General features: G+C 40.8%; 1 protein-coding gene across 1 annotated transcript in view; it reads left to right on the top strand.

Moving 5' to 3' along the window:
- Nucleotides 1-24,000, top strand: part of LOC139747078 (ionotropic receptor 21a-like) — a 26,782-nt gene extending 2,782 nt beyond the window's left edge. The window contains exons 2-12 of the mRNA XM_071658869.1: nt 4,034-4,535; nt 8,316-8,461; nt 10,116-10,209; nt 11,713-11,865; nt 12,586-12,733; nt 14,498-14,649; nt 15,823-15,974; nt 17,684-17,996; nt 21,586-21,741; nt 22,334-22,483; nt 23,542-24,000. Coding sequence (XP_071514970.1) covers nt 4,047-4,535; nt 8,316-8,461; nt 10,116-10,209; nt 11,713-11,865; nt 12,586-12,733; nt 14,498-14,649; nt 15,823-15,974; nt 17,684-17,996; nt 21,586-21,741; nt 22,334-22,483; nt 23,542-23,724 — 2,136 coding nt within the window. The 5' untranslated portion in view covers nt 4,034-4,046 and the 3' untranslated portion in view covers nt 23,725-24,000. The remainder of the gene's footprint in view (nt 1-4,033; nt 4,536-8,315; nt 8,462-10,115; nt 10,210-11,712; nt 11,866-12,585; nt 12,734-14,497; nt 14,650-15,822; nt 15,975-17,683; nt 17,997-21,585; nt 21,742-22,333; nt 22,484-23,541) is intronic.
- Nucleotides 24,001-24,408: the final 408 nt, after the last annotated feature.

Here is a 24,408-nt window from a genome sequence, read left to right as displayed (position 1 = left end):
AGGTGATTAAACAAATCCAAATATTAGGAGAGTGGTCACAGCAGTCAGCTGTATGGGTAGGCTGGGAGATAATTTGCCTTAAATCATTGAGAATTGAGTAACGTGAGGGCTTCAGTCCCTCCACTAAGGGAGATATTCAATCTTTCCCTATGGTGAACGTTGAAATCTCCGAAGTAGAGGATCTCAGCTTGCAGGTGAAGAGGATGTCATAGTCTCATTGCAGGCATTTAGATAGTCGTGGATAGATATGATCTTTTTTTAAAATTTAAGAGAGAGAGATAGACAAAACAAAGGAAAAGTGTGGAAGTAGGGAGACAGACCTTGAGCCACATAACATCAAAGTTTGGAGACTCAGGAACTCTGAGGCGTGCAACAGGTATATGCTGATGTTGGAATGAGCACAAACACCATCTTTGAAGCGGAACCGTATGTAGAGGTTATTGCTAGATATGACAAAAAAAAAATGGCTAGTAAGAACATCATTAAACAACTGGTGCTCAGCTGAGAAGACGTTACTAAAGAGACCACGAATGTTGGTATAGTGAATAGAAAAAGAGGAAGGTTTAACAGAGAGGGAGAGGTTGCGGGAGAGGCCGGTATACAACTGCTAGAGCCTTCCCTCTCATTGGCAGTAGAGTCAGGCAGAAACCCTGAGATTCTTAGTACCCCAAGATGTCGGAGACTCGAGCCATGGATATGATGGACTCTCTCATGATGATATCTATAGATAAGGATAGGGGGAAAACAAAGTTGGCTGTGGTGTCTCTCTCTCTCTCTCTCTCTCTCTCTCTCTCTCTCTCTCTCTCTCTCTCTCTCTCTCTCTCTCTCTCTCTCTCTTTGTTAAAGCTCATTTAAACCCCGTGTCATCGGCGGTGGTGTATCTCTCTCTCTCTTTTTGTTTAAAGCTCATTCAAATCCCGTATCAAGAAGTGTTATAGCTTTGAGAATGTCGATCCTCTTTTTTTGTGGAATTTATAGATAAAATAAACTTCGTATGAAAATCATACCAGGACTTGTTTATAACCACTTCTGCACAGATACCAAGAGATAGACACCAGAGGTAATCAAGACGCCTGCCCGAAATTGGTTGACTGCCCGAAATTGGTTGATTGGCCTTCCGTAAAGAGTAATGATGAATGCGCTAACCTCAGAATTGTTAAACGTAACATGTGGAATACCAGAGGGATCAGTCTTTGGGACCTGTTTCTCTTTCTTTTATATATTAATCATATTGATAATAAGCTGTATTGTAAGATATCAAAATTCGCTGACTATGCCAAACTCGGAAACTAATCTTCAAATGAATTTTCATCTCTGCAGCTTCAAACTGATATATAAGAAGTGATCGACAGGGCTCATAGGTAGCAAATGAGTTTTGATATATTTTTGATCAGTGTAGAATTTTACTTACCGGTAGCAAAAGCGAGAAGGCAATCTACAGTATGAATTCTTTTGAAATGCAGAAGCTAAATGAGGAAAAAAGACTTGGGCATGATCATTTCCGGTGAACTAAAACCAAATAAGCAGTGAAAAAAGACGGACAAAATTCTTGGACTCATGGGTAGGATTTTCGAATTTAAGTTGGGAAATCTACCTTACTCTACAATTCATTGCTTCGTTCCTCCTCCTTAGTATAGTGCCAGTTTGGGTCACCTATCTAAAAAAAAAATGACAGGCAGAATGGAGAGAGTGTAGCGTCAAGCTAACAGGACAGATTGACATAAATCTGTTGAGCTTAGAAAAGAGAAGGCGAAGGGATGATCTAATTTTAGTATCCAATATCATTAAAGACCGATGATTTTGCTCCAAGTTACTTAAAACTTGATTCGTTTGATTTCACTTGCAGTAATGGATACAAACTCGAGCGCAACAATTCTTTATCTTCAATGGTGTTTTAAACGCATAGATTGATTTGCCAATCAGAGTGGTTGAAAACAGAACTATAATTACGTTTAGGAACAGAAATGATAACTATTGAGCTTCAAGTCCATGATCTACATTATTTGCGCCTCCTTAGGCTCACTGACAATTTGCATTCTATGCTCTATGAATTATCTGTGTACCTTTTACTACACTAATCTCTAAGTGTTTGATATCCTTCAGTAGCACAAACAGCCTCGAAAGGATCCAATGGTCTGTTGCTGTTTAAACTCCTTTGTATTCCTGTGTTTAAGATTAGCTTAAAAGATATGTTCGTGCCTTGCAAAAACAGACTAGACGGTCACGATCCATGGTATTACTCCATGCTCCGGTGCTCCACTCAGGGGGTTAGTCGAAAGCTAGGCTCGGAGTCGGGTCACTGGTAAAACAAAAGGTGTGGAAAACTGACCAGAGGACGACGGACCCAGGAGCTACCTTCCCTCCTCTAATAAGATTTGTTGCTGAATTTCGTGGCTGTTTTCATTGGCTCACCAAACCTATGGACCTCACTGAATACCTTGTGTCCACCTAGTTATACCATAAGCTGCCTCATTTGTCATTCATGCACTGGAATCATCCATCACTTATACCTGTGTCCACCCTGTTATACCATAAGATGCCTCATGTTTCACTCATGTACTGGAATCACCCATCACTTATACCCTGTGTCCACCTAGTTATACCATAAGCTGCCTCATGTTCCACTCATGTACTGGAATCACCCATCACTTATACCCTGTGTCCACCTAGTTATACCATAAGCTGCCTCATGTTTCACTCATGCACTGGAATCACCCATCACTTATACCGTGTCCACCCTGTTATACCATAAGTTGCCTCATGTTTCACTCATGCACTTGAATCATCCATCACTTATACCCTGTGTCCACCCTGTTATACCATAAGATGCCTCATGTTTCACTCATGCACTTGAATCACCCATCACTTATACCCTATGTCCACCCAGTTATACCATAAGCTGCCTCATTTGTCACTCATGCACTTGAGTCACCCATCACTTATACCCTGTGTCCACCCAGTTATACCATAAGTTGTCTCATGTTTCACTCATGCAGTGGAATCACCCATCACTTATACCCGATCTTTAGCGACATATCTGGTGACATGATGATTCAGCTGCTCCCAAGACACAACCTCTCACCATCCTTCTTCTGATAGCCAGGTGCATAATCAGAAATCATCATCCATTTGTTGCTCTCCGGTATCATATTTAATTACATCGTCTAAAAGTTACTTTCCTACACTCCTTTACACACTCCCACAACCCTTACTTCTGAATGAGAAACGAGACAAAAGAATATTGATCGTATAGTAAAGAAATGCGTGCACTATCTTGGAGGGAGAGAGAGAGAGAGAGAGAGAGAGAGAGAGAGAGAGAGAGAGAGAGAGAGAGAGAGAGAGAGAGAGAGAGAGAGTAGTAAACAATAGTGGTATATCGAAGGAATATATATCATTCTACAATTTCCTCTTTTGGCATGTATCTTTACCGATATCTTAACATTCTTCAAGGTCTGTAGGTGGATGATAAAAGTGGTTATACATATCACGGTTATAATGATATTAACACATGATATTTCACCTCTAAGTGCTATGCAGAGAGTTTCTTGCCTTTTGTTTGTATTCATATCACTGAATATCTATTGCTGGTGTATTCTCTGTTAGTGCTGTAATTTCATCTGGTAATCAGCGTGAACTTCCTTAAATTCAAGTAATTTCTATCTACTTATCTGAATGGATACTCATGTAACGAATAAGAGCTACCTTAGATCCCAGTAACTTTCATACAACCTATCGTCAGTGATTATTTATGTGATGAATAGTAGAACACTGTATCAGGCAGATAGAACTAACTGGTTCTCTTGTATCAGGCAGGTAGAACTAACTGGTTCTCTTGTATCAGGCAGGTGGAACTAACTGGTTCTCTTGTATCAGGCAGGCAGAACTGACTGGTTCTCTTGTATCAGACAGGTAGAACTGACTGGTTCTCTTGTATCAGGCAGGTAGAACTAACTGGTTCTCTTGTATCAGGCAGGTAGAACTAACTGGTTCTCTTGTATCAGGCAGGTAGAGCTAACTGGTTCTCTTGCACCAGGTATATTGTCAAGATGGGCCTACATCGGGTGCTTTCGATGCTGGTCTTCGCGTTCTCAACATGCCGCAAGGTCCATGTGAATACAGCAATCAACTCCCCGAGCAACTGCTCCCACGACCGAGATCCTCTGCCTTACACAACATTCACAGCGGTGACTACCCGCAGTCCTTTGCCCTTAACGACTTATGATGGACAGCTGACAACACGGCTCCCGCTGATGGGTCATCACCTCAACACAGACAACTACCCAGCCGGGAGTGAAGCTGTCAACGCTAGACCAAGAAGGATGGAAATGCAGCGAAAGTTTGTGAAGGTTTTAGAGAAGCAAAGGACGAGAGAGATCTCGATGTTTCCAAGAGATACAGATTCACTGAGGCAGATGTTGGTAGCAGTAGCCAAGCAAGAGCTCAGGGAATGTAATCTGGTGTTGGCTTATGATACTGGGTACAGCGGTCAACAAGCCGTGCTGGAGGAACTGCTTCAGCTGCCTAATCTACGACAGGTCAGTGGTGTATTTTGTGGTCAAACAAATCAGCCTAGAGAGACATCTGATCTTCAGTTGTTGATACAGCTTAAGGGAAATCAGAGAATGTTTTGGATGGAGGAAAAATGGTGTCAGAGATCATATAGAAGCAAAGTGGAATGCGGAGAAAAGGTAAAGTGGTAATAGACAGAAAGGAGGTGAAGTGGACGTGCAATGAGTATTATAAAGTTATGGTGAACGTCTTCGATTGTTTAGGATGTAGAGGTATGCGAGGTGAGAGAATGATGGCAAGTGGTTTGAAGAAAAGAGAGGAGGTAATAAAAGTCCTGCGTAGGATGGTGTTGCTAAGCGGCTGGACAGGTTATTATTAAGGTTGAATTTCCCGTGTTAAGTATCCCTTCTATCGTTATGAGGTTCCTGTAGCACTTAGGCCTAACCTGGCAACGTCCACCGGTCGTGTCTATGTGCAGGAAATGCAAAACAAGTGAGCACTAAGTGTTCGGCGTCTTCCTTAAACACTGAAAAAAAAAAAGGTTTACATGTTATCCAAGCCAAGTGGCAGCAAACACAACCATGAAATGTGGTACATACATTTGCCAAGATACTTTGAGAAGAGAATCAGAACCAGCAAGAAAACACACTGAAAAAAGATTTTTCCCAACGTAAAGAAGCCTTAGGCATTTTTTTGATACGTTAGAAGCAAGAAAAATATCAAAGATACCACTTACCCTTGTAGAGGCTTTCGGAAAAGAAGAATGTTAAGGTGAAAAGAATGGTGAGAGTAAGTGAGCTTAGAAAGGAGACTTGTGTGAGGAAGTACCAGGAAAGACTGAGTACAGAATGGAAAAAGGTGAGAACAAAGGACATGAAGGAGTGGGGAGGAATAAGATGTATTTAGGGAAGCAATGATGGCTTGCGCAAAAGATGCTTGTGGCATAAGAAAGGTGGGAAGTGGTCAGATTAGAAACGGTAGTGAGTGTTAGGATGAAGAAGTAAGATTGTTAGTGAAAGAGTAGAGAGAGACGTTTGGACGATATTTGCAGGGAAGTAGTGCAAATGACTGGGAGATGTATAAAAGAAAGAGGCAGGAGATCACGAGAAAGGTGCAAGAGGTGAAAAAGAGGACAAATGAGAGTTGGGGTGAGAGAGTATCATAAGATTTTAGGGAGAATAAAAAGATGTCTTGAAAGGAGGTAAATAAAGTGCGTAAGACAAGAGAACAAATGGGAACATCGGTGAAGGAGACTAATGGAGAGGTAATAACAAGTAGTAGTGAAGTGAAAAGGAGATGGAGTGAGTATTAGTAGGGTTGAGGGACAAGTTAACTGGGAGGTAAGTTTGAATAGAGAGAAACTGGAGGAAGTGAAGTGTTTTAGATATCTGGGAGTGGATTTAGCAGCGGATGGAACCATGGAAACGGAAGTAAGTCGCAGGGTTGGGGAGGGGGCGAAGGTTCTGGGAGCGTTGAAGAATGTTTGGAAGGCGAGAACGATATCTAGGAGGGCAAAAATGGGTTTGTTTGAAGGAATAGTGGTTCCAACAATGTTATACGGTTGCGAAGCATGGGCTTGAGATAGGGTTGTGCGGAGGAGGGTGGATGTGTTGGAAATGAAATGTTTGAGGACAATAATTGGTGTGAGGTGGTTCGATGGAGTAAGTAATGAAAGGCGGGGTGGCGACGAGAATGGATGATGGCAGCAAGTATGAATATGTACATGTGTATATATGTGTATGTCTGCGTATGTATATGTATGTGTACGTTGAAACGTATAGGTATGTACATGTGCGTGTGTGGGTGCTTATGTATATGCATGTGTATTTGGGTGGATTGGGCCATTCTTTCGTCTGTTTCCTTGCGCTACCTCGCTAACGCGGGAGACAGCGACTAAATATAATAAAAAAGTATAAAGAAAGAATATATATACTACTGACTCATTATCAAGTGAAAATTACACCTTCTCTAGTGACATCAACAGCAACTCCCTTCTAAACTAGTATTCTTATTTAGTATCTAATGCTGTTTATTCTTCTGATAGACCATAGATAAACATTATATTTCTGGGCACCGAAAATGAGAAATTGGGCGTAATATCAAAATCTATTAAGTACTTAGATATCTATATAATGTAAATCTGAATAAGTCCTTCGTTCCAGGCTATACATCCCACCTGAACATTGAAGCTTAGCTGGGAAAAGCTTCTCCGATCACGAAAACATTCAATAAGTCACTACAGTTGAAAAAGTCCCAAATGATAGAGATCAATTTACCGTAGCACCATTTTCGATGGAGATAGAGAATACGCGTAGGACTGCCGTCCCATCAGTTTTATTTTGGTCTTAGTAAAAGTGTAAGAAACAATAGACAAAGTTTTGAAATTCCTAGAAAGAGAATAGACTAATAACCTACCAACAACATGGCTTTCGGAATAAGGATGGCCAGTAAATGACTCTAATCGAGTTCATTAGTCGTGTATGTATAATAACTTGAAATCCAAAATACCCTCCAAGTGTTATGTAGTTTAACTTGCTCAAAAACCCTTCGCCAAAGCAACTCAGAAAAGACTGGTTATGGGAAAGGAAAGAGCAACTGGTTTCAAACAGATTAAGCATCTGAGTAATGGCATACCTTAGGGCTAAGTCCTGGGACTCATACTTTTCATAGTCTCCATCACTGACTTGAGAACAGGAGTTATCAACAAAACTTGGAAAATTTATCGATGACTGAAGCTGGGAAATACAGCCTAGTGAAAAAAAAAGAGAGGTATGTCTGATGTTCCAAATGGATTAAGGCAAACTGATGGAGTCGTCTGTTCTGAGGCAAATGGATTTCAAAGTAGTTAGATGGGAGGTAATGAATTTGATAATGAAAATACGTAACACAATACAAACCTCACGGTGCACCATTTCTAAAGGTGAGAGAAGGAAATCCTTTGGAATGATTAAAAATAATGACCTAATAATGCCGAATTTTTTTTGCAATAAAGCTAATAGGATCCTGTGATTCATAGAATTGTAAATTATAAAACAAAGATACAATACTCACTCCTTCGAACGCCCTGGTCAGACTTCACTTGGAACAGGATATTCACTTCTGGTCACCTAACCCGGTCAGAGCTGAAGGACAACTAAAATGAATTCATAGAAAAGCAGCCAATCTAATCCCCTCACTTAGATATGATAGTCACCAATAGAGACTCAAAGACTAAGAATTATTTTCTCTTAGAGAATCGCACATTCCGAGGAGATATAACAGAAGGTTTCAAAACACCTAAAAGATTTCGACAACGTAATATACGAAAAACATTTTACTGTAGACAAAGATTCAACGATCAGATTTAATGGTATCAAAATCAGAGAAAAGAGATGTGTTAGGATTGTAGGCAAGAGATTTTCTGCGTTGTAAAGACAAATTATATCAGTGCTTTTAGATGAAGGCTTGAGAAATTCCTCACTCACGTCTGACATCTATAGATAATAGCTCTTCAAGAAGAAGCATTTGACTCTCCTTCTTTTTTCAGAGCCCAGTCTCAGTGAAGCCGCTCGTTAGAAATGGTGAGGATCTTTTTTCCGTTCATGTTTGTCCATAAAACTTCCATGGAAGTATGGTTCACCTGTACTACATGGTGTAACATAAGGAGAGGCACCTCTCCCTCAGGCAGTTTAACAGTTATGCTCTACTATCCTGATTCTACCACAATCTATTGTAGATTAGAACTCAGATAGCCTCGTCATGGACCGTCAAGGGCACTATTACCTACCCTTCTCATGTGCTCCTGTGCACTACTGTCCTTCCTTCAGGTGGTGAACATCAACGCAACAGACGACTTGCTGAGCATAATGTGGGAGTCCACAATGTGTCGTGGTTACCTCTTCCTGCTTGACACACCAGAGTCTCTCCTTAACTACGCCAATATCTATCATCATACCTGGGATTACAGCGGCAGGTAGAGATATCACTGAGTGTAACACCTTCTATGAATCATTTTCATTTGTGTATCACAGTTCGATACCTAGCGTAGACTAGGATATCTATGTGTGTGTGTGTGTGTGTGTGTGTGTGTGTGTGTGTGTGTGTGTGTGTGTGTGTGTGTGTATGTGTATCATCTTTTGTCTTTAGTATACGAGGAGTGAGATTTACACTCATGACCCTCACAATGGTACGTCCAGGACTGTTCATACTTTTGTTTCTACGAGTTCTGGTTACCAGTCGATCGTGATGACGGATGGTGGTCCAAACTGTCGTGTGAACTGCCGGTGTTGGTCGGAGAGGGTGGACTCTTGGCACAATCGCATGTTTACCAAATGGAGTCCTACATCAACTGACTTGTGTATTTCTCTCTTGTGTCTCCCCTGATGATATGATTATTACACGAAATTGCACTTGGGAACTTATCGTGTTTCATTTCCCCATGGACTCATAGGAATATAAATGATGAAAGCCGGCACGACGGTGGGTTTGGATGGTATTAGAGTGGAATTTATTATAAAAGGGCTTGACTGTGTTATTGAGTGGTTGGTGAGGATATTCATTGTATGTATGGATCACGGTGAAGGTGCCTGAGGATTGGAGGAATGCTTGCATAGTGCCATTATACAAAGGCAAAGGGGATAAATGTAAGTGTTCAAATTACAGAGGTATATGTTTGTTGAGTATTCCTGGGAAATTATATGGGAGGGTGTTGATTGAGAGGGTGAAGGCATGTACAGAGCACCAGATTGGGAAAGAGCAGTGTGGTTTCAGAATTGGTAGAGGATGTGTGGATCGGGTGTTTGCTTTGAAGAATGCATGTGAGAAATACTTAGAAAGGCAAATGGATTTGTATGTAGCATTTATGGATCTGGAGAAGGCATATGATGTAGTTGATGGTGCATAATCACCAATAATCATCCATCTCTCTCCATCCACTTTCAATTTTACCCACATCAATCTAGATTTTATTTTCTTACACTCTATCACATACTCCCACAACTCCTGTTTCGTGAGCAGTACTACTCCTTCTTTAGCTCTTGCCCTCTCACCAACTCCTGACATTACTCCCAAGAGTTTCCTAAACCACTCTTCACCTTTACTCTTGAGCTTCTTTTCACTCAGAGTCAGAACATCCAGGTTTCTTTCCTCAAACACAATACCTGTCCCCTTTCTTCTCATCTCAGTTACATCCACACACATCCCGAGACCCCAATCTGACCTTCGAGGAGGATGAGCACTTCCCACTTGACTCCTTCTTTTGTTTCCTTTGTCAGAAATTGAAATACAAGGAGGGGAGGGTTTCCAGTCACGGATCAGTTATAGATGTTTATGAGAAATAAGGAATAATATAAGGTTAGAGAATATATATATCAGTGCTTGTAACGCTGGTAGACGACTGGATGGGTAATGCTACTGTAACATAACAGAGAATGTTTCCCGAGATGTAGGACGGTGTGATATTCTTGAGTAACTGGATGTTTCATTCTCTTGTGATCATGTCTGAAGAGATGAAAGCTTAGCTTAGCACCTGACTCGGAGGACACTTATGACACGAAGAAGCAAGAGTGAGTCTCGATCCTACATTGTGCTTGTATTACCGTTTCCCTCACAATCCTTGTTTACGTCAGGTATATTTTGGTTGCACCGTTGCTGGAGCAGCTGGAGGCCTTCGTATCTACAAAGAACGGAAAGAAAACGGAACACATCGTGGGAGTAGTCAAGGTAAGGTAGACATATCCTTTACCTAAGTACACAATCACACACACACACACACACACACACACACACACACACACACACACACACATACACAATAACAGAACCGCCTATCTTTAACCAAGTTAAGGGTAAGAATACTGGATCATTAATGTATACAGGAAATTTTGCGAGAACTGTGACAAAATATATCATATAGATTTATTCCTATGTAACATCCAGTGACCTCTGATAAAATTCCACATGAAATATTGTTATGTATAGTTATAGAAATCACCAAGAACATAGAACGGTAAAAAAAAAATCTAATGTTTAAGGGCAACTGATAATGGTTTGATTTCTATGATACGTATCACTGAGGTGAAACCTACCCTACCTTCCAGATACTTTAGATATGTTGATAACATGATGATAGGGAGCGAGAAGATATCTACAAATGATCATAGAGATATCCAACTTAATCTAGACGAACTGTCAACTTGGTCTACAAGATGTGACCAACAGAATTCAGTATAGATTACAGTACAGTAATGCGTTCTGGAGATAGAGGGATAGACAGAAAATGAATGACATGAGATCGACTTAGTACAGGATCAAAGCCTCTCAGAAAGATACTGAGTTCCAGGATTCATTGCACAACACTTTCAGTCAAAAGATCTATTCTCCCATAGTCCATCACAGAGAAGGAATGGGTATTTCACACGAATGAGCACGTACAATCTCCACTGTTCCTTATGATTCCTCATCCAGTCTAGCAGCGAGGGAGAGTGGATGATGTACATGAACCAGCTGTACTGTAGCTTATGTTCTCCCTCACAGTCTAGCAGCGAGGGAGAGTGGGTGCTGTACATGAACCAGCTGTACTGTAGCTTATGTTCTCCCTCACAGTCTAGCAGCGAGGGGGAGTGGATGCTGTACATGAACCAGCTGTACTGTAGCTTATGTTCTCCCTCACAGTCTAGCAGCGAGGGGGAGTGGGTGCTGTACATAAACCAGCTGTACTGTAGCTTATGTTCTCCCTCACAGTCTAGCACCGAGGGAGAGTGGATGCTGTACATAAACCAGCTGTACTGTAGCTTATGTTCTCCCTCACAGTCTAGCACCGAGGGAGAGTGGGTGCTGTACATGAACCAACTGTACTGTAGCTTATGTTCTCCCTCACAGTCTAGCACCGAGGGAGAGTGGATGCTGTACATGAACCAGCTGTACTGTAGCTTATGTTCTCCCTCACAGTCTAGCAGCGAGGGAGAGTGGGTGCTGTACATGAACCAGCTGTACTGTAGCTTATGTTCTCCCTCACAGTCTAGCAGCGAGGGAGAGTGGGTGCTGTACATAAACCAGCTGTACTGTAGCTTATGTTCTCCCTCACAGTCTAGCACCGAGGGAGAGTGGGTGCTGTACATGAACCAGCTGTACTGTAGCTTATGTTCTCCCTCACAGTCTAGCAGCGAGGGAGAGTGGATGCTGTACATGAACCAGCTGTACTGTAGCTTATGTTCTCCCTCACAGTCTAGCAGCGAGGGAGAGTGGATGCTATACATGAACCAGCTGTACTGGGGTCAGGGAGTGAGGCGCATCAACACCTGGCGCCACCACAGGTTCACCCACCAACTAGATCTCTTCCCCGACAAACTGGCTGATCTTCAGGGAGCCGTTCTTAAGGTAGGTTGACTATGGTATGTCTCTACTGACTTACGGGAAGGTAACCTAATTGTGTGAGTATTGTGAGTGTTCGCGGGGTGCCTTGTTCAAGATATGTTAACTATGGTGTATTCATCAAGGCGATGTATGGCTGTGTGATACAATGTGATGTATGTTAAACTGTAACGCCAAGGTTGCTGGGCAATGTTTGTGGGATGAGAAACATATTTCTGTTACTGAATATATGGTGACAACGGCGTTTTCGATGTGAATGCATGTGTCACTGCATTGGTAACTATCACATATATATATATATATATATATATATATATATATATATATATATATATATATATATATATATATATCATACAAACCTCCAACAGCCAGGATCGAACCCGGGACCCCTGTTCCACAGGCGGGATTGCTACCGCTAGGTTATGGGCCCATAGCCTAGCGGTAGCATTCCCGCCTGCGGCACAGGGCTCCCGGGTTCGATCCTGGCTGTTGAAGATTGTATGTTCTATGAAGGTGCGCGTTCATATGCACTTTATTCGTGTATATATATATATATATATATATATATATATATATATATATATATATATATATATATCTGACAAACCACCTAAAATCAGCTATAGAATTTCTCCACATCAGACTTTTTGGTAATCCTGAAACACGTACTGAGTATATGTGAACACACATGCGACAACATGACGTCCATCGTCTCATCCTCAGGTCTCCACGTTCATGTTTGAGCCGTGTATCTTTTATCGCCGGGCACCGAACGGGTCGATTGTGTCACGCTACGGCGTGGACATCGAGGTCACCAAGGCGGTCGCTTATCTTCTTAACTTCACTGCCAAGTTTGAGGAACCACCTGATAGTAACGTATTAACGTTCCAGTCGTAGAATCTGTACATCTAACATGAAATTGGTGGATGATATGTTGTTTTCTAAATACATTGCATTAGTACGTATATATATCTATTACCAGTACACTCTCTATACCTGTATCTCACTCGCTGGTGATGATGGTAATACCCAAACATAGAGAGATATCACCACGGATCAAACTCTCCCAGAAACACACCCACCCCAAGTACCCGAGTGATAATACCTCCCATACAGACGGTCTCTTCCCACCAGTCGTAATCCTCCCACCTGGACCAGCAGATGATCCCACAGGTACAAGACACCAGCATATTAAAGACCCAGCCTTACGTTTAGTCATCGAGATCTTCCTTACAGAATTTACCAACTTGGTCAGTCTTTGTCTCGTCAAGGATCTTCTGCCTCCCATTACGCCCCTTTCCTGGATGTCTCGTTCAGTGTCATGAAGGATAGTAATGTGATCAGGCCCGGTGTAGTTGGTCCCTATTTGCTGTCTGGTAGGAAAGGCAGGTCTGCTAGATGCGTCAGTGGCGAAATTGCTTCTAATCTTCGACCAAAGCAACTTGGATTCAGTTTCAGACCAAATTTCAAGAACGTTTTCAACATTGTAAGAAGAAACACTGTCATTAAAAATGTGCATCAGTACTTTTTTATTCCCTCCTTCCTGTCATTCATTTGTCATTCATTTGTACTGCAACACATCAATTGACTTTGTATGAGGACCATGAGAACGATTCAACCTTCAAAGTAAAGAGCCATCTCTTGTGAAATGAACATTTGGTTCTTGTACCATGTCACCGACATTCTCTGAGAACCAATCACTTTCCTTTCTTCCTTCTCGTACACATGCCTTACATCCTCGACAAAAACTTTTCACTGCTTCTAGCAACTTGCCTCCCACACCTTAATTGTATGACTTCGGACTTTATGGCCACTGACTGCATTCCTTAAAGTTCAGGAATATAATGTGTTCCCTCGGTTTGTATAATGTTTCCCTAGCGCAAGTGACCTGAGGGAGAATTTTCTTGTCCGTCTCAATTATTAGTCCTTCCTTGCACTACATTAAGAAACGTAACTAACGAGAACAAAACAAAGATTCCTCCCGTAAAGATGCGAAAAATCATAATTATATGGTTATTGAATCTAACTTGGATTTTCTGGGTGCAGGAGTTCACAGGAGACAGTGATACCCTCTAAGACCCCTAGGTCGAAATTTACAATTACTGAACGAATGGTAGGCTACTTGCTTGCCCCTACCATTAGCTAGACCACGCAATACCACGCAACTCAAGGGTGGGCCGTTTTGATAACTCTTTCCCTACACCTCGAGTCTTTGGAACTCTAACATCTCATGTCTTTCCTATTAACTATGATTTGACACATATTAAAAGACCTGTTTTCACTTGCTCCAAACTTTGTAAATCCTTTCCTCATCACTTGTTTCTACCTTTTCATTAATCTCTTTATATTTTGATCAAGGTTCAGCTTTGATGTGGACTTCTGTCCGTGAAAGAAACCTTCATATGAAAAGGCTATGTCTGCGTCATATGTGTTAAGAGGAGAGACTATGCGTTCAGAAAATTGCCTGGTAATTCTACAAACAGGCCATGATGGCTACTGGCAAGAAGAAAGTTAGACCTGATGATCGCAAAGTAAATCTTCATCATACCTTACTTCTGTATCATACAAGATCTTCTGTGTATTCAACAAGGAGGTTCTTGGACAGCCTTTATATTCATTAAAATCTTTTCTTCAGGAAAGACGTGGGGCTCAAAGTTGGAAAATGGCTCGTGGTATGGAATGGTGGGACAACTAGAGAGAAACGAAGTGGATATTGGAGTTGCTAACTTGTACGTGTCTAGCTTTCAGACGGAAGTTTTAGACTTCTCTGCTCCTTATACATCAGAGGTAATGTAAAACCCGGATATATTCGTTCATTGCACAGTAAATCAGTGACCTGATAAGCTTTTCATCATTCATTTGAATGGTATACATTGGCGATCTTGAAGATTCACTACGTAAGGAAAATATGAAGGTATATATTTGATTCTATATTTTGCCATTATCTTTTGTAATGATGTGTGATCATGGTCCTTTTCTCCAGGGTGTTTGTTCTAATACCAATACCACGATTGCAAGCTACACGGATTTTGAATCTCCAAACTTTTATGTAATCTTGATTAAGAAATCTGTCGACTGCCTCTATTTTTCTTTTGGGTCTTTTGCTTTAACCACCACATTTCTGACTCTAAATTCTGTACAGCCTTCTTTTGTCTGTCAAAATCCTTACCGAAAGGCCGTGATGTTCTCTCATCCTGCGTAATGAAATCTACATGTGCTGCTTCATCGTGCACTACAAGTATACAGTTGCCACTACTACGCTACTGAGATCTCCCTGTGTGTCCTAGTAACTCAGACTTGAACTCATAGTATGCGACTGACTGGATTACTCCTTCTCATAGTTTCTGTGGAGACCAGCCACACGAGGAATGAACCTTATGATACCACCTCTTTCCTCAGATGGGAAAGGTACTTTTTCCACCTAGTGACTAGGACGGTGAAGAACACCACCTCACAATCTTATTGGTGGAAATAGTATTTGTGGTGTCCTCTGAAGATGCATACGTTTGGTACAAGTGATCACAAGTGATGTGGGCATTTGGTAAATATGTATGAGAGATGAAAATGAATAAGAAAGTGGATACAAGTGAGATGAGGAAATGAGGAGAGATGGGGAAGCCAAAAAATGAAGAAGCAGGAAAGAGTTAGGGAGTGGTGTGAGGAGATAGCAGAGAGCCATGAGGATATACATGACAAAAATGGTATATTTTATCAGATACATATGATACTTTCACTTTTACTATTTTCTCTCATTGCATTTTCCTATTATTTATTAAACCTTCAGATTTCTCTTACCTCTTCTTAGGTCCATATGGTCTAACTTCATTAACAAGTTCAGGTTTTGAAATCCAAACATTCATCAAGATCTTATATTCAGTACATCACCTCACACAGAAACATCTTTGCACCAGCCGCCTCCAGACGTAATATGTATTAATCAAAACAGCTGTGTTGACACAGATGACGTGTTTCATGACCCGTACGGAGCCACCACTTCCCCGCTGGCAAGCCCTGGCCTTCCCCTTCCACATTCGGATGTGGCTGGCCATCCTCGCTGGCCTCACTGTCTCAGGTCCGCTTCTCTTCTTCGTGGCCTGGTGCAGCAGCCGATGGTGAGTGTGTACTTACCACGATGGATCATTGCACCCTATTTCTCCTGGGATTCCTTTATTCACTCCTGTATATGTTCTCTCGCAGAAACTTGATTAACGTATTTTTCATTCTTTTTTATATAAATGTCCTATGTCAATATTCACACAGTCATCCTATAATGTAATTTTCCTACTTTCTTTAGGGTAGGTATGAGTAAACTTCGCATTATTAACAAGGTTCATAAATTTTTTCCCTAATATCCTTTTCCCATGTCATTTGTATATAATGTTTACTCGTTCTGATTTTTAACTCATAGTATCATACATAATACAAAGTGACGTCACTTGGACCGTTCCCTCTTGCAGAGACAACAGAAAGGGTAATGGAAATATATAGCATGAAGATAGGAATGAGGAAAGTCGTTGTGGCTACGATATAAAGGGAGTTGTGAGAAACATTACACTGATGCAGAGTATCTGAGCTACACAATATGGCATAGATACCCACAAAAAAAAGGTGTTAGCTAAGCATAAATTACGTGCCAGGTTGTTCATATGGCTGGTGAGGAGAAGTAGGATGCGCTACATCAAGCAGAGAAGAGAGCATCACACACAATCCTTCATACCACTGACGAAATTAAGAATAGCTTGAAATACCGAGACATGATCAACCTCCCGCTGGAGTTGTGGTTTAGCTCCACGTAACAGTGCTTTGTTTTAAGATTAGGTTAGCTATAGAGGAAATGATTTGTTCGGCATTATGACTGGAATCTATATAATTTTCACCTTAATTAACCTTCTTGTTCCAGGAGTTTCTTTTATCCTTACGTGTCTCGTGCAGCTCTCAGGAAGCCGGCTACTTCCAACGGTCGGGATCACAGATCATAAATCATTGTTACATTGTGTGTGCGTCTATGTGCAAAAAATGCAGGTAGTAAGGGTTCGGCGTCTTCTTTATGGTAGTTACGTCGTGAAGGATCTTGGGTTATGATGAAACTGTGTTGTTAATGTTGCAGTGATGAGTGATATCCAGACGGTAAGCGGGGGAGTGTGACTCGTGTTTGTCTAGGGAGTGTGGCTTACGATAGGCGTATGTCTGGTGGTTTCAAGTTACGGTCTGAATTGGAAGTTCGGTTACTTAGTGTCCGTCGGGTCTTTCAGGAAATATGTGTTCTGTCACTGTGTGATGCCTAGAAAAACAGGTGTTTTGCTTTGTAAAAGAGACTGTCCATTCAAAATGTCAGGAGGGTGTAGCCGGATTCGTGTGTGTTCAAAGACACCTGTGGATATGCAGACATATTATTCTGAGGGAGAAGAGTATTCGAGTACATAGTATTTGAATGGTCTTTCTCCTATTAGGGGCGATCATAGCCTAGCGGTAGCGCTCCCGCCTGTTGCACAGGGGTCCCGGGTTCGATCCTGGCTGTTGGAGGCTTGTATGTTGTATATATATATATACAGTTGGTTTTGAAACATGTAGAGCCGAATTCCGTGCATGACTGTTATGGTAACAAGTGAATGTAATGGATGACTTTTTTCACTCCTCTACCAACTCGAGGTGTGATAATGCAAATGAATTTACCGTCTTGCCAATTAAAAAAGAAAATGTTTAACAAGAACTCTTGTTTTCTATCTATATAGTAATTTACTTCAAACGATTTTTAATGACATCATTGGGAATGAATGACTCGCATCATTCTCTGGTTACATTTTCTCCTTCTTATGAACAGTGGTGGTGAAGAGATAAGAAGCCTTCAGTCCCTCAGCTTCAGCTGGTATTACGCCTTCGGTATGCACTTCTGTGAAGCTCACGTTTCCTTACCTCGTATGGCCAGCACTCAGATCTTGGTCATGTTCCTGTGGCTGTACACAATGATACTGACCATTGCCTACTCCTCCAACCTGAGGGCTTTCCTAATTGTGAGAAAGCCACCGGCTATGATGGAGACCATCAAGGAAGTATATGAATCCGGTCTGCAAGTGGCGGCAGATGGAACTATCTATAAAGCTGGAATAGCTGCTTCAAGTGACCCTTACCTACAGGTTAGTCGACGGGAAAACTCTGAAACATGTCTATAGATACTGAATATGTTCCACATCACACAATTCTACCAGACTGGCATATGGTGAATTTCTTCGAACTGGACGGGATATTTGTTGATTGTATCTTAGCCTGTTCCTTGTATGTGATGGGAGTAGCCATTCCAAATACTTAATATCAAGAAAATTTGCCATTTCTTTGTTCATCTCAGGCTTGATTAGATATAGTAACAGTTTTTCTTTTTATTGGAATCACCCATCAATAAAATTCTGTATCTTGCATCATAACTACTGACATACTCACTCAACTGCTTCCAGAGAGACAGTTGTTGGGCAATCCAACTTGCTATTATACATCTAACTATAGTTTCTGATTAAACTAGTTTAAAGATGTTTTCGTTTATACAATGGAAGGGATGAGTTGTTGATTTTTGTTAGACTGCTGGGGAAGTTTCTGTTGAATCTTTGTTTCGTGTTTGAGGGATGTTTGTAATCTTTGAAATGTTTCGTTTTCTTGTGTAAAAAGAATAAGCAGCAGATAAGAAACTGAAATGGCACAATAATCAAAATAGTAGAGCGAATATCGTAATTTTTCCAAAAAAAAAAGAAAAATACGTCATGCGTCAAAGTAAACCTCAATATGATGAGCATATTGCTAACTTTACTATAAGATACCTTAGAGAATTTATGGTTATTTGAGACGCAAGAGAGTCAATACTTACTCAACTGGTTTATCAATTAAGTCAAATGGTGACTTGATTCAACACAATGTATCCACGACAGATCTTAAATGACTTCTTTTCATTCGTATTTTCCATTAGAAACATTTCACGTTTCGGATATACAGTCCCAATGGCAGAAGGAAACCTTCTGTGGCATATTGACATACACGTTCAATGTCTACCACCAGCAGAATGAAAGATAAATGATACGGTAAGTCCTGGTACGTCTTATCCGAAGGTAATGAAAAATGAAAAACAAAAAAATTCGATATAGTTATTCCTTTGCCTTATCCTATCAATATGTTTCTTGCTACATTGAAAAGTTCCAGAAGATTAGAAATTTGCCAATGTAAAATCGACTCTCAAATTCGGCAATGACTCGCAGTCCAGAAATTAAGGGGATCACCATTTCTTTAACGACTCTCAACATGTTTTTTCGACGAAATCTTTCATGTCCGATGAATCTGCTCGCTATTTCCATCGATACAATGAATATATATGATGAAAGTAGATGGCATCATTGTCTAAATTTTCAGGAAGGATTCGAAGAAATCCTGCAGAAGAGATTGCTAAGAGAAAGTAAAGTCACGTAGTATACATAAGGTTATATACTTCGGTGGTGAAGAAATTGGTTGACTGACCGTAAACAGAGAGTAGTGATCAAGAGTCAAACCTAAGAAGAGTAAGACGTAACAAGTGTAGGGTTTAGTAGGTGGGTACCCACTGTTTCTGTAATGGGTAGCAGGTAGTAAACCTCGACCAATGAGGTACTGCTGCCTGGGTTGTGTGTGTGTGTGTGTGTGTGTGTATGTGTTGGGGAGTGGATAGTGGCTGAGGCGCAGTGAAACAGCAAGGCAACGTTTATCATGTACTGCCACGTACCCACTTTCAGGCACTTTGCCATATTTCTATTCTCGCCTCACACAGGACGCTTGACGACGTATGTTTCTCACGAATCTCTCTTTCTGTATTTCCTTTATGACAAACCAACCAATACAGAATTCCCCGGAGCCGATTGGGATCGGCGCTACTGGAGGAGAGGGGTTGGGCGAATCCTACGGACCACTTGACCACCATGATGCCACTGGGGTCCTCCCTACTTACATAGTATCAGATCCTAAACCTTGGAGTTTTTCTATTCATTTCTGCAACAGCCTTGATCTTGATACTAACCTTCTCTCTGTTGAATGGCATCTGATTACCTCCTCCCCTGATAATTTACGTCTCTCAGGCATCCAACTCCACAAGGCTGCTTCTCATTTGTGCTATCAGGTCATCAGATCTCTTCCTGTAATCTTGATCATTGTTTCTACTCCAAGGGTTGGAGTTTGTACCAACTGCAGTGCAAAGACATCGTTTGGTTGCTTTAGTGGTTCTTGAGCTTCATAACTTTAATGCCATCTGGCTAAAAACCTCTCTACATTCTATTACTGTTTTTGTTTCGTATATTAACCCCTATCCTCCAACTCTTCGACTATTTGACTTCCTGGCACGATATTCTGTCCTCTTCACAACACCGGGCTGAAATCCCCTTCTGAGGGGATTTCAATGTACACCACAAGGATTGGTTAGGTTCTCACCAGGACGATCTTGGTGGTGGCCCAGAGGCCTTTTCTATTCCTCTTATCAACCATCTGGAATAATTGATTATAAACACCCTACCCGACTTCCCGACCTTCACGACCTCCGAACCTTTCCACTATTCATGCACTGTTTCTCTGTTTGGGATAATTCATGTTGTGCTGAGGGCATAGGAGTTGTGATCTTGGCTGGGATGGAGTCCTATATCCCAGCTTCATCCATATCTTTTTCTCCTCAGTCGTGGCTTGATCACTCCTGCTCTGATGCCTGTCTCATTAGGGGACGGTGCAAAACGGATAATGACAGCTTTCCCTTCCCTGGAAACCCATTCCTCTTACATTTCTGCCGGGAATCATTGCAGAGTTGTTCTTCGAAGAACCAAGCGCACTCTCTTAAAAAGAAAATATGCGACTTGACTTCTTCTAATGACAAATACTTTTGGTCAACCGAAGGTATTTCCAACAACAACTGTGATGCAGCCTTTCTTTACTGAACTGGTCACTCTGTTGCTAACTTTCCAACTGATGAAGTCGCTATTTTTTGGCACTTTCTATTCTTCTAACTCAGTTTTAGATGATGCAGATTCTATGTCATCTCCTATACTGTCCCCTTAGAGGGTCTTCCAGGTGATCTATCCAGCTCCAGGTGGACCAGTTTATTGTTCAGATGACGTACCTCCTCGAGTTTAAGAAAATGTGCCTCTAAGCCAGCACCGATTCTTCCTCACTTATTTCTCCTCCAAGAACCCAGACCTTCCCGGTCGCTTAGAAGTACCCCTTTGTGTAGCCAATACCTACGGTAGGATAACTATTCTGGCCCTTTCAATTAACGCCCCATTGCTTGCATCTCTGCTATTCCCAAAGTCTTTGAAACTTCCTTAGACTCTCACCTTCTCAAACGCTTAATATCCCCTCGTTTTCTATCAAATGAAAGGTGATCTCTGCTATGTGACTCATCTCTGGTTCTCCTCCATCAGGGATTTTGATGAAACTTCTGACGCAGTCCTCGAAACTTTTCCAAAAGCAATTGACAGGATATGGCATTCGTCTTTGCTTTGTAAGATCCCTTCCTTTGGCTCACTGCAACTCGCTGTTCTCTTATTTTTTTCGATGAAAGAAGGAACTAAACCCAAGGTTCCACAGGTGTTTTATGTCAACTTGTGTGGACTGGTGTGTGTGTTTACGCTTTCTATTATCATGATATACAAGAATAAATTAATTAAAGGAATTAATAGATAATAGATTAATAAATTATTAGAGGAATTAATTGATTTTCCCCCATATCTACAGGGACTGACGAAAGTTTACAAGGGATATGACTTTCAAGAGGAAGCTTTTCCTTTGGTTCTGGAGGGCAAGGCTGTCTTCCTGGGGAACCGAGTCACACTGGAGTTCCTAGTCTCGAAGTTTACCATCCAGGGTATCCCTCGCATGAGAATCATGAAGGTCTGAGTTACATTAAATTGTCTGTGCATGATCTTGTTGTGTCTCGGTAGTGTGATGAAATATGAAAATAAAGAAAATTCTTAGATTTATAGAAACTAAATATTATCCCTGGGGATAGGGGAGAAAGAATACTTGCCACGTATTCCCTGCGTGTCGTAGAAGGCGACTAAAAGGGTAGGGAGAGCGGGGCTGGAAATCCTCCCTTCTCGTTTTTAGTTTTCCTAATGAAGGAACAGAGGAGGGGGCCAAGTGAGGATGTATATATATAAAAAATAATATATATATATATATATATATATATATATATATATATATATATATATATATATATATATATATATATATATATATATATATATATATATACACACAAAAATATTGCAATAACCAGTCAACAGTCTTTGATACACCAGTGAGCCCAGCCTACCCTGAGATAAGTGCTAGAAGTAGAAAGACAAAAATACTAGGTAATAACCTAAACCAACCGCATATAACTATAGTTCACAAATCGCCATCTAAATTCAACTATATTCACAAACATTTCGATGATTTGTATTGTCTTTTTATAAGGAATTTCAATGGTGTATTGCAGGAGAACTTTGCGTCCTACACCATCGCCATGGCCCTACAACGCCATTCGCCACTTAAGAGGAAAGTTGACATGGTTCTCGGTTGGATACGACAGAGCGGCCTAGTCAGATACTACTTCGTCGATTCTCTTCGACAGGCAGCTGCATATGAGGTGAGACGTTGGACGATCGCATGTTTACCAAATGGCGTCCTAGCTACGTCTCTTCGTTGTATATCAACTAACTGTTATATTTCTCTCTTGTGTCTCCCCTGATGATGTGATTATTACACGAAAGTGCACTTGGGAACTTATCGTGTTTCATTTTCCCCGTGGACTCATAGGAATATATATATATATGTATATATATATATATATATATATATATATATATATATATATATATATATATATATATATATATATATATATATATATATATATTTATATATATACATAGGATTCAAACCTATGCGCTCGACCCTCCAGGGTGACCCATGATCATCTATTTGTGTTAAATGAATGCCAGTCTAATATAATATTGATCCCAGAGACATATCGGTTGATTAAAAAATTGTCCTTCAAAAGTTACGATTTGATAGTGTTATCATTCTTTCCTAGAAAGTCCCTGTGGTCTATTTAATGCACGACTGGACAAAATATGTTCTTACTATATTCCTACCTAATAAAAGTAACAGATTAGAGATGTCACATTTAGGCTTGGAAGTGAACATGTAAGTGCACAAGAGACTGAAAAGCCGCTATTGATATTCAAAGTCTCTGGAAGTATCATGACTTGGGCTGAATTACATGTACAGATATCGCTGAACATTTCACATGTCTGTGAGGACAGGATATATTCATAGTTTTAAGCTGAGTTACATGTACAGAATCGCTGAACACTTCACATGTCTGTGAAGACAGGAGATATATATATAATTTTAACAAGTCATGTTGTCTGGGATATTATGTTTGATAGATTTTTGTTATTTCAATGGAAATTTTGTAACTAACTTCGAACATTTCCATTAGTAATCGTTCCCAAAGATTCTCGTGAAATCCACTTCCCTGCAGATATCAAACGCGTTCCACGCGTCATTTGCATCAACTTCATATGAGAGTATGAGACCAACCTGTCCTGTGTGGGCAACAGAGAGCGTTGCAAGTGAACATTTATGTACAGTGAAAATGAGATTAAGATTTGTAGCCACAGGTGTTTATCTCCCTTACAGAAGGATGGCGATGATGAAGGCGACGCTGACGGAGGAGGAGGTGGTAGCGACCAGTTGGTTGTGGCAGATGGCGTCATTCCCCTGGGCCTGGACCATATGCAGGGCATCCTCTTAGTCACTGTTATCGGCTGGATCTTCTCCGCTCAAGCGTTTTTACTCGAGAAAACTATCATGTCTGGTTAATCATGTTTATGAGATGATCTTTGGTTGACATTGCGACAGCCTTTCAGAATGCCACAGAGCGCAACAGACATTCCACCTCTGCCGTAAGACTGTGAGTTATTCTAGTAAAATATAATAATACATCAAGTCGTCCTTCACTCAGCCTTCTACTCTGTTGCCTCTGTTGTATCCTTACTCTGCTTTGTTCATACTGAAATGATAATGTTTCTCTCGTTCCTTTCATAACCATCGCATTCCAGTATATTCTTTCAGTTTCATTCTCTCCACATTCATATCTATGCTCACCTGGACTCATTCTTCAGTATTTCTCAAAATTCTTCCGAATCAGTACAAAATTGTTATCTTTATGACTCATTCCTTTGTTTCCTTCACCCACTTTCACAATCAAATCCGTTTTTCGTTCATGTTAGTTTCTGTTCCATCGAGACACATATTCAGAGCCAGAGTTCTTGAACGACATAGACCATTAACTACACTCCTGTACCAAAAATATTTCTTAGTTACTGTACTGTTAACTCTGTCGATCTTCCTCATGAGCCATACCAAGTTACTTTCTCTTTGCTCTGGCTACTGTCTAAACCAAAAGTACCTTTTTTGCTCATATATTTCATTGGTACTCCTTTCACACCACCAAAGATGGTATACTTTTCATGAAATGTCATCCACAGTTCCAAAAACAAAACC

Source organism: Panulirus ornatus, chromosome 67 (genome assembly GCF_036320965.1).
Source record: "Panulirus ornatus isolate Po-2019 chromosome 67, ASM3632096v1, whole genome shotgun sequence".
NCBI lineage: Eukaryota > Metazoa > Arthropoda > Malacostraca > Decapoda > Palinuridae > Panulirus > Panulirus ornatus.
Note: the sequence above shows the minus strand (reverse complement) of the source record. Positions and strands in the feature narration are given on the sequence as shown.